This window comes from Trachurus japonicus, chromosome 23 (assembly GCF_045865225.1).
Source record: "Trachurus japonicus isolate A0001 chromosome 23, Traja_1.0".
Classification (NCBI taxonomy): domain Eukaryota; kingdom Metazoa; phylum Chordata; class Actinopteri; order Carangiformes; family Carangidae; genus Trachurus; species Trachurus japonicus.
In genome coordinates this window covers 6644061-6659061 of record NC_140929.1, presented here as the reverse complement: position 1 = coordinate 6659061, position 15001 = coordinate 6644061, and the positions used below count along the sequence as shown (strand labels likewise).

Sequence of the window (15001 nt, the reverse complement as noted above, 5' to 3'; positions counted from 1 at the left end):
ATAATCAAAATTTTATATTAAAAATGAATCATACGTTAAAGCACACGCAGCAGATTAACAGCCAATTCTGCAGTTTTGGCCTCTATAAACTCATTGTTTTAGCTTTAAAGTCCATAATTCAAATGTTCTGCTTCACTTCTGCCATAGTTTATCTCTTTTAAGCAGAAAAGCTGTACATTGAACTGAGCTGAATTGAAACAAGGATCCACCACATTCACAAAATACTGAGATTTTCCGACCATACATTTCCGCTCACACAACAATGCATTTTCTGGCAGTGTCTTAGCAACTCTTATTGTGGCATCTGGATTACCCAAAGTGCACTGCAGGGCCCCCGTAGGGTCGGACAGAGGGGAGACTTCAGGCAGAGTCAGTGTGCTTTGGAGGGGACGAGGTCATGGTGCTGCTGTAATCTGGAGAGTTTTAGAAAAAAAATGGAATAAAGGAGACTTGTGTGTTTTTTTGCAGATGATGCAGAAGACAAATGTCTCAGGATTAGGATTGTTTTTTAGCAGAAGTGGGACAGTGGTTGTGTGTGTGTGTGTATGTGTGTGTGTGGGTTGGCCGCCAAGTGTTTGGTCTGGCGGTCACCATGGAGAACAGGGACTGACTGACTCACTGCTCCTTGCTGGTTCACAGGCCTCGTTAATGTTACACCAAGAGCATATTCGCTAAGATTTTTTCCAGCGCTACAAATCTGAAGATGAAGAACCTCAAATCCAAGACACACTCTAGATAATAAGCTTTGATCACAGATACAGATAGAGGGCTGTTCAGAACATGCACACACACACTCGCAGTCACACACACTGGTGAGGTCTGATTTGTGGAACTGATAGGGTCCATTGTTTCCACAGCACTTGCCACTATATGCCCTGTAATGTAATTAGGGCCAGGAGATTTATGCTGCTGTATGGCAGCCCAGAACCTGATCCGTGTTGTGTCTGGAGTCGGGCTGAAAAGCCTTCTCTCTGTCCAGCTGGTCCTGGTTTCTGCTCTGGCCTCTGTCACTGTGTGGGGTTATACAGCGCTGCTCGCTCCCTAATTGAAAGCTTTGGTTTACTGTCCTTTACTGGCCTTGTTGTCCTGTTGCATCTGGAAAAAATATGGAGGTGGATGTTCATTATTTGTCTGAAAATTTGCAGCAAACTCTGATGGGAATCTCAGGCTGTGCTTTTGTGTTTGCCAATGAAATGCTGTGCATGAGAGACCTGCACCGGTTTAGCAGGATGGTAATTATTAACAGCCATAAGCTATTTAAATAGACTTGTTTTTCTTTTTTTTTGCCTCCCACAGGGAGGCATTGCCACAGTTCCTCTTCTCTTAAACAACTCGGCCACAAAGACTGAAGCTATACAGCAGGAAACGTCAGGATTTTAATGGTGAAAATGAGGAGACGGAGGCATTAGAGCTCATTGAACATGTCTGCTGTGGACAGAGCAGCAGCTCCGGAGCGTCACTGCAGGGAAAACAGACCTTCCAGAAATCAGGATTTCAGGCGTCCTTTGAGACTTGTGTCTCGGCCCAGACATCCCGTCAGCAGCAGCAGCAGCAGCAGCACCAGCACCTGGTCGCCTGGGCCCGGCCCCCGTTCTGCACAGCACGCGCACATGAGGGTGAGTCCATCCATGCCATTGCCCACCCACCCAGCTCTCTTCTCTCCCCACTAAATCCACAGCTGAGCGGCCGGCCCGCTGCCGCCACCGCCCACAACTCCAATATCCCAAATGAAAGACACGTCAAACGCTGCTGAATGAGCCCCATGTAGAGAACATGAGAGAGAAGATCCGTAAGACCCGGAGCATCTGTCCACCTCTCTGACACTAATGAATGTTAAGTAGGTTAGCTGCTGGTGTGCCACTGTCCCATAGGTCATTGTGACTGGTGGTGGCAGCGGGGCTGTGCTTTTGTCAGGGTGCGCCAGCCCCCCGTGAGACGCCGAAAATGGCTGGGCCGCTTACTCCATGCACACAATCCCAGCGCCAATAGTTGCCATATTGATCCTTCTTGCTTGCAGATTAAAAGCATAAAAGGAGCTCTGTCCTATCAGCGGGGGTCCCCACTGACTCCCAGAGCTCATTTCAGGGTCACAGAGTCCTTGCAGCCCCCTGACCCGAGCCCCAATATGAACACACACAAACACCGGTGCAAGGGCTGCATGGACAGAAACCTTTCCAGGGATGAACTCCATTAAACAGGATTGGTCGGATGCTCACATTCATGGCTCATTATAGCTGACCCCGGCCTTTCTCTTTTCTCAATCTGGGTGCTCTCCCATTCTGTCCCCGGCTCTAACCTGGCCAAAGACATGCTGAGGTGGTCACCCTCACCTTTTGTTTGCCATTGATAGCTCGGACGTTTTGCTCGATTGTCTTCTGAACTGGATCTCCTCATCCGTTGTGTATAGCGCTGCATTGTCGAGTTCCTGTGGTGTGCTTTTAAAGTTTTGTCTCTTTAGCTTTAGAAAGTGTGTCTCTTTTGTCTCAATCTTAGTCGGTTTGTAGTCAAATCCGGTGACTCAAGGGGGGCTGGAACTAAACGTGAACATTTGGGTTATCGTTGTCGGCAGTCGTCTTGATACGAAGGTTCAGGATACTCTTTGTAAATGTGGATTTATACATCCTCATATATAGACTTATATCAGAAATACATCACAGTGTGCTTCATGACAATGTGACAGTGTTATGTAGATTTTCTAAATGTGAGTTTCCTGTATTTAATGTACCTCCATAAGGAAACCGTAGCGGAAACTTGTCGGATTTAATGCATCATGCAGTGTGGACCTCACGTTTTTTAGGTGATGGGCACCTGTATTTACCATACTTGAAATTGCACCCTGTAATTTAATCACGATAACTGTCCTCGTTTTTTTTTTTCTTTTCTTTCTTTTTAAAAAAAACCCTTAGTCTTATGATTGCTGGTATTAATGTACCCTGTATTGTGTATCTTAACTTGTACTTACAATCTATTTATGATGTATGTTTTTATGTCAAGAACTACAGATGGAAATTAGCGTTCTCGCTAAATCTGGTGCAGCCATCTTTTTATTTCTTTGAATAATCAATGTCACTGCACGCTGTCCTGCGATAAACTAAATAAACTAAACAGTATGACAAGGGCACTTGTAGTGAGAATTATCATCTGAATCTGCAGATTTCAGCTCATTGCTCAACCGTTTTGGCTTTCAACACTTTCATAGCGTCATTTCCACCATGTAAAAATAATGATGTGCACAATAAGCAACCAGTTAGAGAGTAGCTTGTGAACATATTTTCCTCAGGACTAAAAATAGAATAAATCCTGGACTAAACATTCATCAGGTGGCCAGAAACTCAACAAACTAGCTCATTGCATAATATATTTCAACAATGAAGTACTTAAAAAGTTGAATTATTTACACACACTGACCCACCATATTGGTTTTCAAGTCTGTATAAATACACTACGTCCTTGGCGCTGACCTCACCGAGAAGGAGTTCCGGTCTCCGGCTCCCTGCTCGATGCCTGTTGCCTCAATTAAACGTTGATTAAATGCCTTTTAATGTGCCCTGACTCACAGACAGGGTGTAATCAGGTGAAACAGAATTAATAAAGCATCCAGTGTGGTGCTCAGGAGAGAAGGAAGGGCTCCCCTGAGAAAGACAGACAGATGGCGGCAGGAGTCACCAGAGAGAGGAGAAAGCAGAGTGGGAGAGGGGATAAAGCAAAGACCAGCCACCACTTTGGTGATTAGCTCCAAATTGGTAATTTGATCTGGCCCCTTCCACCTACTCTTTATTGATAAGAAAGGCCATATTTGACCTTATTTCCCCCCCTGTGCTGACTCAGACCGGCAGCTTCGCACTTCCTGTTCTCCCGAGTCCGGCCGGCCCACGCCGCTCTGCGCTCAATGGATCCGACAGGAAGTACCTTGAGGTGGAGTTTGCGTGGAAAAGGGGGGACACACGGCGGCAACACATGCACAGTGGAAAGCCCATCTGCCAGGAATCTGCCTAATCTCATCATCTGAATTGAACAAGGAAAAGAGGAGCAGCAATCACTTTAGACAAACCCTCTATGGGATTATGTGTTGTATTCGTGATGATGGGTCAAACCATGACTTCAAAGGCAGAGCAAGGCCATCGACTGATGCAATTTGGTTTGAGCTAATGGAGCAGCAGCTTCATTACAGGCCTGGCTTTTTACTGTATGTCCATGTGTCATCAAACTACGTATCATACTGTAGCTGTTGAGATTGAAAGTTAATGCTTGATATTGGAAACAAAAGCTTTTTATCACAGTTTTCACTACAACTGGGGGTTTTCACTGTTGTTATCACAATTTCCATTTCATACGAGCACTTTACTCCACGTGGGCGGAGAAAACTGAGACTGAAAGACCTATAGGCTAAACATTTGCAGAAATTTAGAAAATTAAATTTTCTCCCCGATGTTAAGACTTCCTGGAAAAATACCGCATTGAGCAAAACGTCTTCAACATTTACAATGCATTGGTGTAAACACTTTCTGCCAAGGAAGATGGTGTGATGAGATAGAAAGATCCCCTATTTCAGCAAAAAATCAACGTTGTGGTAAGCTTGTTTTGTCAAATAGCTAGTTTCACAATATGCAAACGGTTTGCTAAGCCCTCTCCTCTTACTACTGTCATGGTGCATGTGGCTCATGTGCAGATTTCATTGATAGTGGCAGCAGATGAAAGAGGTGTTGGTTTCAGAAACTAAAAGCAGTTTTCTTCTGAACTTTGTTGGCTGAAGTGAGGCAGATTTTATAGATTTCACTTGATCAGCTACTTAGCTTTCACACTTTGATATTTAATCATATTATCATATTGATGTTTTCATATTTAAAATCTAAGAGAAATGGCTGTCTTGGATAAGGAATTTGGTTGCAGTTCCTTGAGTGTAAAATTGAAAATTTAAGGGCTGACCTACAGTAATGCTATCTGAAAATCAGATAGATAGAGAAAATTTTATATATCTCCGAAGGGCAATTCAGTTACCAAGGACGTGCAGTAGGCAGGGGAGGCAGTGCCTCACCTAGGCTGTCAGGAATAATTAAATTAGGAGAAGCAGAAGCGATCCGGTCGTTTTGGCTAACATCTTGTCAGCCGATGGAGTTAGCAGCCCCCGCCCTCGTCATGGATCTATTGGTCCTCGTCCCTACGTCACCATATTCACGCGCATCCCTTGGCTGCACACACAGCCCTTCATACCGTTCTCTCTCCTCATTGGATAAAGGTTGTAGGATACAAGGAAAGTTTTCTCCTCGGCTTACAGCAGAGCAGAGTGACTGACAGACCCGTGTTTCGGACCAAACACTCTATAGTGATTGCTGTCGGAAGATATAACTATTTAAGACTTATATTAAAGCAGAAGTAAGTGATATATTTGTGTTAATATAAGTCTTAAATAGTTATATCTTCCGACAGCAATCACTTCTATAGAGTGTTTGGTCTGAAACACGGGTCTGTCAGTCACTCTGCTCTGCTCTGAGCCGAGGAGAAAACATTTATCGTATCCTACAGTTTTTATCCAATGAGGAGAGAGAACGGCATGCAGGGCTGTGTGTGCAGCCAAGGAACGCCCTGAATGTGGCGACGTAGGGACGAGGACTGTTATGGTGCGTTCAAGGAAACTCGTATTTTTCCGACCGTGAAGTCGTACCAGTTCGATCTGGTACGAGTTCACCGGTCAGAAGTTATGAGTGGCCGTTATAGTGACTTTCACCGGTAAAACAGGTCGGAAAAACACGAGTGGGTTGCCTGGAACGCTACAAAGTCGTAAGTTGTGACTAGAAGCTGTAATTTACGATTTCAAAAGCCTGCCTGGAACGCAGCATTAGCGAAAACGACCGGACCACTTACTTCTGCTTTAACACAAACATTCTGCTTACTTCTGCTTTAATCTAAGGTTTAATTTTTTTAATTTTATTTCAGATACCTTTACCACAGGTTTAAATGTGTCAGCATTCGGTGATTTCCATAGTCTAATAAACGCGACTCAACTGAGTTTACCTCCGGCCAGCCAGGCAGTGGCCGTAGAAGCCACTCGCCGTCTCATTGTATTTCAGAGGTGAGGCACAGAGCTACTCTGCCTCTTCTGCCCATACGGTGTGTATGTTGTTCCCGTAACTCTCCATTCACGTTGCTTTAGTGAATTGTAAACAAACAGACGCACCCCTCGGTTTTAGTTTAGTGGCTGCAGTGATGGATAACTGTACCGGAGAGGCTCAACAACTTCATGAGCTTCATTTGAGGAATAAACGGCAGCTTTTACCTGACGGGAGACCAACGCCTGAGCTACGGTAGCTAAGTTAACAGTTAGCATGTTTTACGTAGCCTACTTTCTCTCTCCCTCTCTTTCTTACACAAGCAGGCACACACAGCCCAGGTTGTCTGTCACATCTGTTGTAAACCTTGTAATAATAGCTTGTTGAGTACAGTTAACATTATTGTTGCTTCGGTTTGAGTGTGGATTAAATGTTACCGGTTTGTTGTGTAATGTGAGCGGTGGTCCAATATCACGATCCTGTTATTGATGAGTGGGGTTTATTGATGAGATAACAGCTGATAACTGTGTGTAGATGGCATGGATTGTGATGAGAAGGTGTTGCACATATTTTAAGACATTCATAGAACATAAATTCATAAAAACATACATGGAGGTCATGTCATAGTGTCATGAATATAAAAATGATCATTTTAAAAAACACTATTGCCCCACATCTCAGTGCTTTAGGGATAGCATTAGCTTACACATTTTGGGGAAATGGTAGTCTATGCTGTGGACAGGTTGTTGGGAAGTAAATGTTTTTTTTTCTTCTTTTACTTTATCTCTTTTCAAACAAAAATTGTTGAATGCTCCGAAGACATGGACAAGCCATATTTGACATTGACTGAAGTGCAGTTAATGTTAGCCGCCTCTATAGCATCCAATGCTAGGACATGGTAAAGAAGTCAATGAGTGTTTCAGAAAATAAAGGATTTTATTTCAACTTGAGCTCAAGTCAAACCAAAGAAAATGTAGTTAGCCAAGATTGTGCTCCTTAGGTACAACACTATGTTAGACAATAACTGTCTAACGGTAGCTGAAACTGAGGTAGCATCTAGTGCTAGCTTCCATATGGTAGAGAAATTTGACGGTGTATTTTCTGGAAATAAAGACCTTTTTTTTTTCTGTTGTCAAACACAATGTAGTTGGATAATAATGTGTTTCTTAGACATCAAAGTATTGCTAGGAAGCAAGCTATTTAGCATAACGTGAGATTTTTGCCTACCAATGGGTTTAGCGAGTTGCAGTTCACTACAGTGAACACATGACATTTGAAATACATTTAGTTTTAGCTTTAGTTGAAAGTTAAGGATTGATTTTCCTCATATATTTGAATTCTAGCCTTTTCTTTCGCCTTATTTTCTCTTTTCACTTCACATAATTTCTCTTCTCTGTTGCCAAAAGGCCGTCCCAACCCCCAGCCACTTCATCCGCTACTGTCTGAAAATGTACTTGATTTCACATTCAGTATATAATTAGTAACAACAAGGTCATTGGGCCACAAGCACCCGTGATTTGCAGGGAAATTGGTTGTTGCTCCCTGACGGTTCATTATTCTGCTGCAATTAAGTCTTCTATTAAGGATGGAGAGCTTGTGAGGTATTCCTGCCATAATGTGCATAATCATACGTGATGTGCTTTGTTAACAACTACAACAGGTACGGTCTAAATGAAGCCTGACAGACAAAGGCGATGAAATGGCCAGACCTGACGCTGGCCTCTAGCCTCTCACAGTGGCACTGAATGGGTTTGAGAGTCTGGCACAAGCTGGCAAAAAGCTTCACACCATTGCACTCCAAAGGAAAGGGAAACACACACATGTATGCACACATCAAGCCCCATTGTCCTCTCACCCTGCGAGCCCATTCTGCCCCCTGTCACCCACTCTGGTCTGGGGTTACAGCCCATGAATGAGGGGGTGAGTTCTGGGAGGATCTGCTCTCTCGCTCCCCGGAGTGGACCGGGCTCTGGAGCCGACTCGGTGTTTCTGGGAGCTGCCACGAGCTGCAAAGAGAGATGGATGAGCTGCTGTGTTGACTGCTGGGCACTGGCCGGTGAAGTGTCTCCATTGATTGATGAGTTAACACAGCGCCCCCCCCATGCACCACGGGTCAAACTGATGCACCCTGGTCATCATACCACCATACACCAGAGGAAGCTCACATGTAAAAAAGGAGAAAGAGATAAGGAAAAGACGTGTTTTTTTTTGTCTTTTTTTACTGAACAGATGTCGGACAGTGGCTGCATCCATCATGGAGGCCTCAGCTTCTCCTCCTGTAGGAGTTCAAACCACTGGAGGTGGAGGTTTCACAGCAGCCCAGTAATCAAGACAGAGGGGTTGTTATTGCACCGGTGGGGGTTTAAATGTCTCTAGAGGGCCCTCTCACTGTGTGGCTTTATGTTTGTTGTGCCAGGATTCACTCATTGTTCCCGGCCTCGGGGGCCCACGGAGCAGGAGATTGAGCCTCTGAATGAAAGCAGTTCATCTATGAACTCTTTTGACTGATCAATCTCAATTTGCCTCCAATAGATCTGTTTTTAAGTTTCCCTCTGTAATCAATAAGTGTTTTTTTATTAGCTGGTCTATTCATTGAGCTTCTTCTTCCTCTCCTGTTTCTTGCAGAGACCCGTTTATGTGTCTTTTGTCAGCAAGGCCGTCCTGTGGGAGAGAGGAGTCTGTCACTACACTGTGAGTGCCACAACATCTGCATTTAATTCAAATTTGACTTTTTAAAAAAAAAAATTCTTATCTTGAATCTTTCTCAGATTTCTTTCTGTGACGTTGGTACGAGTGCTTCGAACTCTCTTATCTGCGCAAACATCCTCTTATTAGCTGATGTACTGTTCTTCTCCTGTTAATGTGTGGGTGGTGAGATATCATGTTTGATGCCAAACACTGTCCCGTTAATGGGTCATAGGGCATAGTAGAGAAATTATGTTCCATATACACCGTCACATTTACGTCACATATGATGTAGCGATATGTCGAACAGAACAACAACATTTCAGCTTTATTATTCCTATACGTACGTGTGTTCCACCTGACTTCCAATAGGTCAATAAAAACTGGATCATTTACGACAAGAGAAGTTTCTACAAATGAGAAAACTTTCTTAAATTACTCAACAACAAATTCAAAACAAATTTTTTTTTATTATCAATTTATAATTATTGAATTATCAGTGGTAAAACTTCACTTAAAGCTCCCGCATTTTAGCATCTATAATTGCATTAAGAAAAACTTGACTAAAATTGATTATTTATGACACAACTGAGTGTTAATCAATTTTGAAAGCATACTCATTAAAAACAAGGAATCAGCAAGAATTCGGGAGCTGAAACCAACAAATATTCATTCTTTTTATGATGAATTACACACATTTTTTATATAGGCCTAGATATTAAGCTTAAAGTTCAATGAAGTAAAGATTAAAAAAGTTAAACTCAATCCCAATGGTCTCGGTCTGCCCCTCTAATAAGTGAAAAGAAAGAGACACACATATACACTACACTACACTACACACACACACACTCCTTTCTCTCCTCCAACACTCACAAGTCTCCACCTCTCCCCTTTTGCTCAAAAGAGTCTGGGAGTGGATGTGCCACAATTAACAGTGGGGTTGCCATGGGGACAGCAGAGTTGTGTGGGCTGGCTTCCTGTCTTGGCCTCTGGTTAAACAAACAAGTAAAGTCGGCGGACAAAGACGCTCGCTGGTCCTTACAGCCTCATTTACATCCTCAACTGCCTCCAGCAAGTTCATCAGGACCTGGCATCCTCGCTCCGCCACCGCTGCCGCCCTCGGACTCGCCTATATCTAATAAATCAGGCTTCATTGTGATGGTATAAAAAAACAAAACACAACCAACACTCCCCCTGTCGTATGGTGATGCAGCTTCTTTTTTTTTTTACGACCAGGGTGTCGTTGTCCAAACAGACAGGCGGGCGACAAGAGGCTGTTGACCCAGCAGTCTGCTTTAAATACAGTATACTGTCGGCGGCATCGAAGATCCTGCACTGTCACCGGGGACACGAGCTGCTATGGGATGGAGCAATGCACAGGTGCCCAAACAAGGCCACAGAGCTGAGAGAGTTTAAAGGGATAGTTCAACATTTTTGCAAATTGGCCCATTGCCATAATCCCTATAGTCTTAGCAGTAGGTTCGTTACCTTTAATTGTCGGTGCAAGCTGTTTGTAGAACGGTGGAGCAGAGCCGCGAGCTGCTCAGAGCTACGCTACGGAGGCTAATGGGATTTCTTGGTTTCCCTCATCAAACTCATCAAATACACAATTCAACAACTCCAAAACGCTCTGGTGGACAAGTTGTGACCTGCACATTCACCACGCTATGAGATAATAGAACGTTACAAACCTCCGTAGCTTAACTCTGAGCAGCTCCAATTTGCCAAAATGTTGAACTATCCCTTTAAAACTGAATGTGAGATTCAGGATGAGAAGCTCCACCCCGGTGACAGTGACCAGAGAAAAGTCTCATCACACCCTGATAATAAAATCAGGGGTAGAAGAAACAAACTCATTTTAAATCGAGTACAAATAAAAGGCATTTGTACTTTATTTCCATTTTATGCTACATTACACTTACATTGTTGTAAAACTTTAGTTTGAAGTTGATCTACAGTAGCAAATAAGATGCAACTTCATTGTAAATAAGAACATGTTCTTAATTGATTTCGCCTGGTTAAATAAAGGTTAAATAAAAAATGCAATACAGTACAAAACCACCTAGTTTTGTCTGAAGTACAGGTACCTTTATGCAATGTTTTTCAACCTTGGGGTCGAGGTCGCCTGAAATGTCTATTGAAAAAAAGAATTCTGATTGAATTCTTTTTCTTTTTTTAACTCATTATTATTCTTTTTTAAATTATGATTAAAAACACCACACACAATCTTAAACAACTGTTTTCTATACTTTCACTTTCTCGAATATAAATCCTGTTCAAATAAAATGCAGTTTATAAAAATATGAGCTGTCACATCTTGATTGACGTGCACATGATCGCGGGGTCGCCAGAAATTTGTGATGTCAAAAATGGGGTCACAAGCCAAAAAAAGGGTTGGGAACCACTGCATTAATGCATCGGAAATAATCCAATTATGTGATCAATAATGACAGGTGGCACTCTTCAATGATTTCCTGATGCTTTATAAACCAATTGAAGCCATTTAGATGAATAACTTTTGGGTTGCCAGGTTGTGAAAAAGCACCTCACTCAACTTAACCAAAGCCATTCATCAACAACTTATCGTCATGAACAGGTCGCAGACTTGAAGGAATAAAAAAACATGTATCACTGAAGACTTGATTGCTTATATAAAATTAAGTATTTATCAATTGATTATTAACATTTTTACTAGAATTTTTCAACCCAAGTGTTTTTTTTTCTCATTAAAGGTTTATAAAGCATTTTTTAACACTTTATAAAGCTTTAGTTGCATCTTATAAAGACCTAAAGTTGCAGCAGTGTGACTCATTTTTCCTTTTTTTTGTTGATGACACTCTAACTCAGTGTTTTTACAGTACGATGCTGCTGCTTTAACTCAAATAAAGTCAGATTTATTCCTCCGGCTCTGTATGTAATGCTGTGGTGCAGTGCTGCTGTCATCCTGCATGTCCTCTGCTGCGTTGTGTTGTGTTGTGTTGTTTCAGGATGTGGGGGCTTCAGCGGTGGGGTGGGGTGTGGTGGGGTGGGGTACTATAGCGGGAGGAGTTGACGGGCCCTCTGGGGGCTGCGTGGGCCTGTAAAGCGGGGTCATTGTCTAACCATCGAAAGTAAGAAAGTTGCTCTGAATGCTAAGCTGCATCTGAGCCTGGCTTCTGACACGAGCTGATAATCAGATTTACTCCCCTGAATCCGCCGGACTCCACAATGCGCCCCACTGTCGTCGTCCCCCGCTTCGCCTCTCGCCAGTATCCCCGACCCTTCGTCCACCCTCCCTCCCTCCCTCCCTCCCTCCTCCCCCGCCACCACAGCAAAGCTAATTACACCCCGCAGAAACACAAATCTCCATGATTTAAAAAGTCACTTTTTTTTCTGGGGTTTAACCTTGTTAGGGCCTAAGCCTGGCTTTTCTTGTGTATCAGCTCTGTGAAGAATTCTCTGTTCCTGCAGACGCTGGGACATAGACACACTTCTGTCTCTGCTCGTAGTCGTCCGCCTGTCAGAGGGTTCACTCGGAGGCAGCGTAATTAAGTGTGTATGTGTGTGTGTGCATGTATCATTGCTCATGTATGCTTGTGTGCATGCATGTGTGTTGGTGTGTGTTTAGAGGTGAGGAGGGGGGAGGGTGGAGGGGGTCGAAGGAGCACACGCAAGCCTGTCCTCTGCAGGCCATCTGGGACTCTGACTAACTAATAGACTTCCTACATTCATTGAGCAGCAGCAGCGCTACTTGTACATCTCAATCAGGGAGCTGTTGACCACAAACAGGCCCATAATGACATTAGCCGGCTCTGGCTGTGTGAGGACAGCGTGTGGGTTGCCTGACGCCAGGAGGTCAGCCTGTTTCCTGGGGGCCTGCAGGGGGCCCGAGGGAGCCCACACGAGTGCTATCTATGGGTGTGCACAGACGCTGCAGTGTTACCTACTGTCTGTCGCTGCTGGTGGACGTTGTGTGTGTCCCACTGGTTGACAGGTTACAGAGCAGCAGATCTATGTTTTTGCAACAATGCTGAGTTTATGCAACTGAACCGCTGATTTTCGTTGTTGTAGATGTGAAATTGAAGCGTTGAAACAATGATGAACCAATGAAATTTCCTCTCAGACATTTAGGACAAACTTTCTCTCTCTCTACAAGTATTTACACTACTTAAACATTGACTGTACTATGTATTGGGTTAGGGTTAGCTGGGATCTCAAATAGAGGGGAGCTTCAGTGACTTTCATTTCAAATGTAATGGTAGCAACTAGATGAAACACAAGTTAAAGAAAACAGATGTGATTAAAGGTCAAGTTATGATATCATCAAGAGATGATTCAGTTTTATTACCACATTATTTCTGGTATTCACACTGGACTCTAACTTGGGAAAACTGCAACGTTAGTCAAAACAGGTGGTGCACACGTTAAAGTTGAACATTGGAAGCGCTGGTAGAATTTGGAAATGAACATTTTGGGTAACAACTTTGATTTGTCTTTGTTCTGATCTTCTTTGGTCGACTTTGTTAGAAACCTGTCTGATTATCTGACTACTTCGTCTTTTGCTCATTCCATCGTCTTTGCCATGTTTTCTCAGACCTGAATTAATCTGATTATGGATGGCAGTGTTATCCTCAGTAGGAATAACTCCTAAAACTAATAAAATGACTCAAATTTAACCAGCTCCAACCAATAATAATAATAATTTCATTTGGTTTGCCCATTGAGCATGTACTTAAACTTCAGGTAACACTACAGAGGTAAATCCATACTTGCATTATATAAGTCTTATAACACATTGTAATGTAACTGTACAATCTCAACAACTGATCAACAGAGCTTTGACAAACACATCATTAAAATGAATACATGGTCTTTAAATGCTAAAAAGGTAGAAAGGTGAAGAATAATTGACCATGCATCACTACTTATGGATCTGGAGGAATTCAAAAACACTCTAAAGGCATAGTTCAACAAACAACTCTCGTAACGCTCCGTTATTATCTCATAGCGTGGTAAATGTGCAGGTCACAACTTGTCCACGAGAGCGTTTTGGAGTTGTTGGATTGTGTATTTGATGAGTTTGATGAGGGAAACTAAGAAATCCCATTAGCCTCCGTAGCGTAGCTCTGAGCAGCTCGCGGCTCTGCTCCGCCGTTCTAAAAATAGCTTGCACCAACAATTAAAGGTAACAAACCTATGACTATAGGGATTATGGCAATGGGCCAATTTGCCAAAATGTTGAACTATAATAGAGCCAGGTTAAGAAAATAAACTACAAATGGACAGAGAATAAAACAACTGCATGAAGTAAAGAGAGATTAAATCAAGTGCAGCAGGTGTAAAAGGCTCTTCAGGGGGTCGACCGGGCGCCGAAACTCATCAGTGTGACCACGCACGATAACAAACGTCAACGTGTGTGTTTACATGGACACACAGCTTTGTCCTGTACTGTACTGTATGATTGCATTTGCGTGTATGGATGCATTAAAAGAGCTTTTTTGCGTGGGCCGTAATGACACAGACCTGCGTGCCCGGACCCGCTCTGCAGAAGGTCACGAGTTTGATAACAGCAGCCGAGCGTCGGGCTTCACAAAGGGGCCCGACTCCTGAAGCCCCCCGAGTGACAGGTAAAGGGGAGGGGGGAAGAGGAGCGTGGAGGAGAAAGGAGCTCCATCACCGGCTCTTGTTCTGCCGTTTCTACCTCACTTCTCCCTCTTTACATCAGAAGAATGCAAATCTTTAAAGCCTCCAGATCTGAGAGGAGGGAATCAGTGGAGATGGTGCAGGGATTTAAAAGCTGATCCTCCCTGTGTGAGTCACAGACAGTGACCCCACCTTCCTCCTCCTCCTCCTCCCTTTCTCTCCCTTTCTCTTCTTTTTTTCTGACTCTCTGTCTGAAGGTCCCCTGGTTCAGACAGATGTTGCACTCCTGCATTTTCTTGTTTGTTTTGATTGTGTGTTAAAAGGGTGAGGAGCCCGAACTTCAGATGTCGCCTTAAATCCAAGTCAAATAAAAGCCCCGCGTCTGTCGGCCATTTGTTACAAGTGTTTGCTCTCTAAAGGCCACAGAGGGTTTCACTGGCCGTCCGTCCTCTGTCTCTCCACGTTTTAAATATTGACCGTCCGTCCTGCTTTTTTACCTCTAAAGACTTTTATCACTCTCTGCCTCCTCTTCTTTCAACAGGAGGCAGCAGGTTGTGTGGGTGCAACAACAATAAAGCTGTGTGCAGTTACTGTGTTGGCTGTGATCTGCTGTGTCAACACAAGGGGGCAGTGGTGGCACCGTGCAT

At 43.5% G+C, this 15001-nt stretch overlaps 1 protein-coding gene across 1 annotated transcript in view; it reads left to right on the top strand.

Moving 5' to 3' along the window:
* Positions 1-711: 711 nt before the first annotated feature.
* LOC146962417 (uncharacterized) overlaps positions 712-15001 on the top strand; it is a 64926-nt gene continuing 50636 nt past the window's right edge. Inside the window, exons 1-2 of the mRNA XM_085769148.1 lie at positions 712-1616; positions 8673-8738. Of these exons, the coding sequence (XP_085625274.1) occupies positions 1422-1616; positions 8673-8738 (261 nt within the window). The 5' untranslated portion in view covers positions 712-1421. The remainder of the gene's footprint in view (positions 1617-8672; positions 8739-15001) is intronic.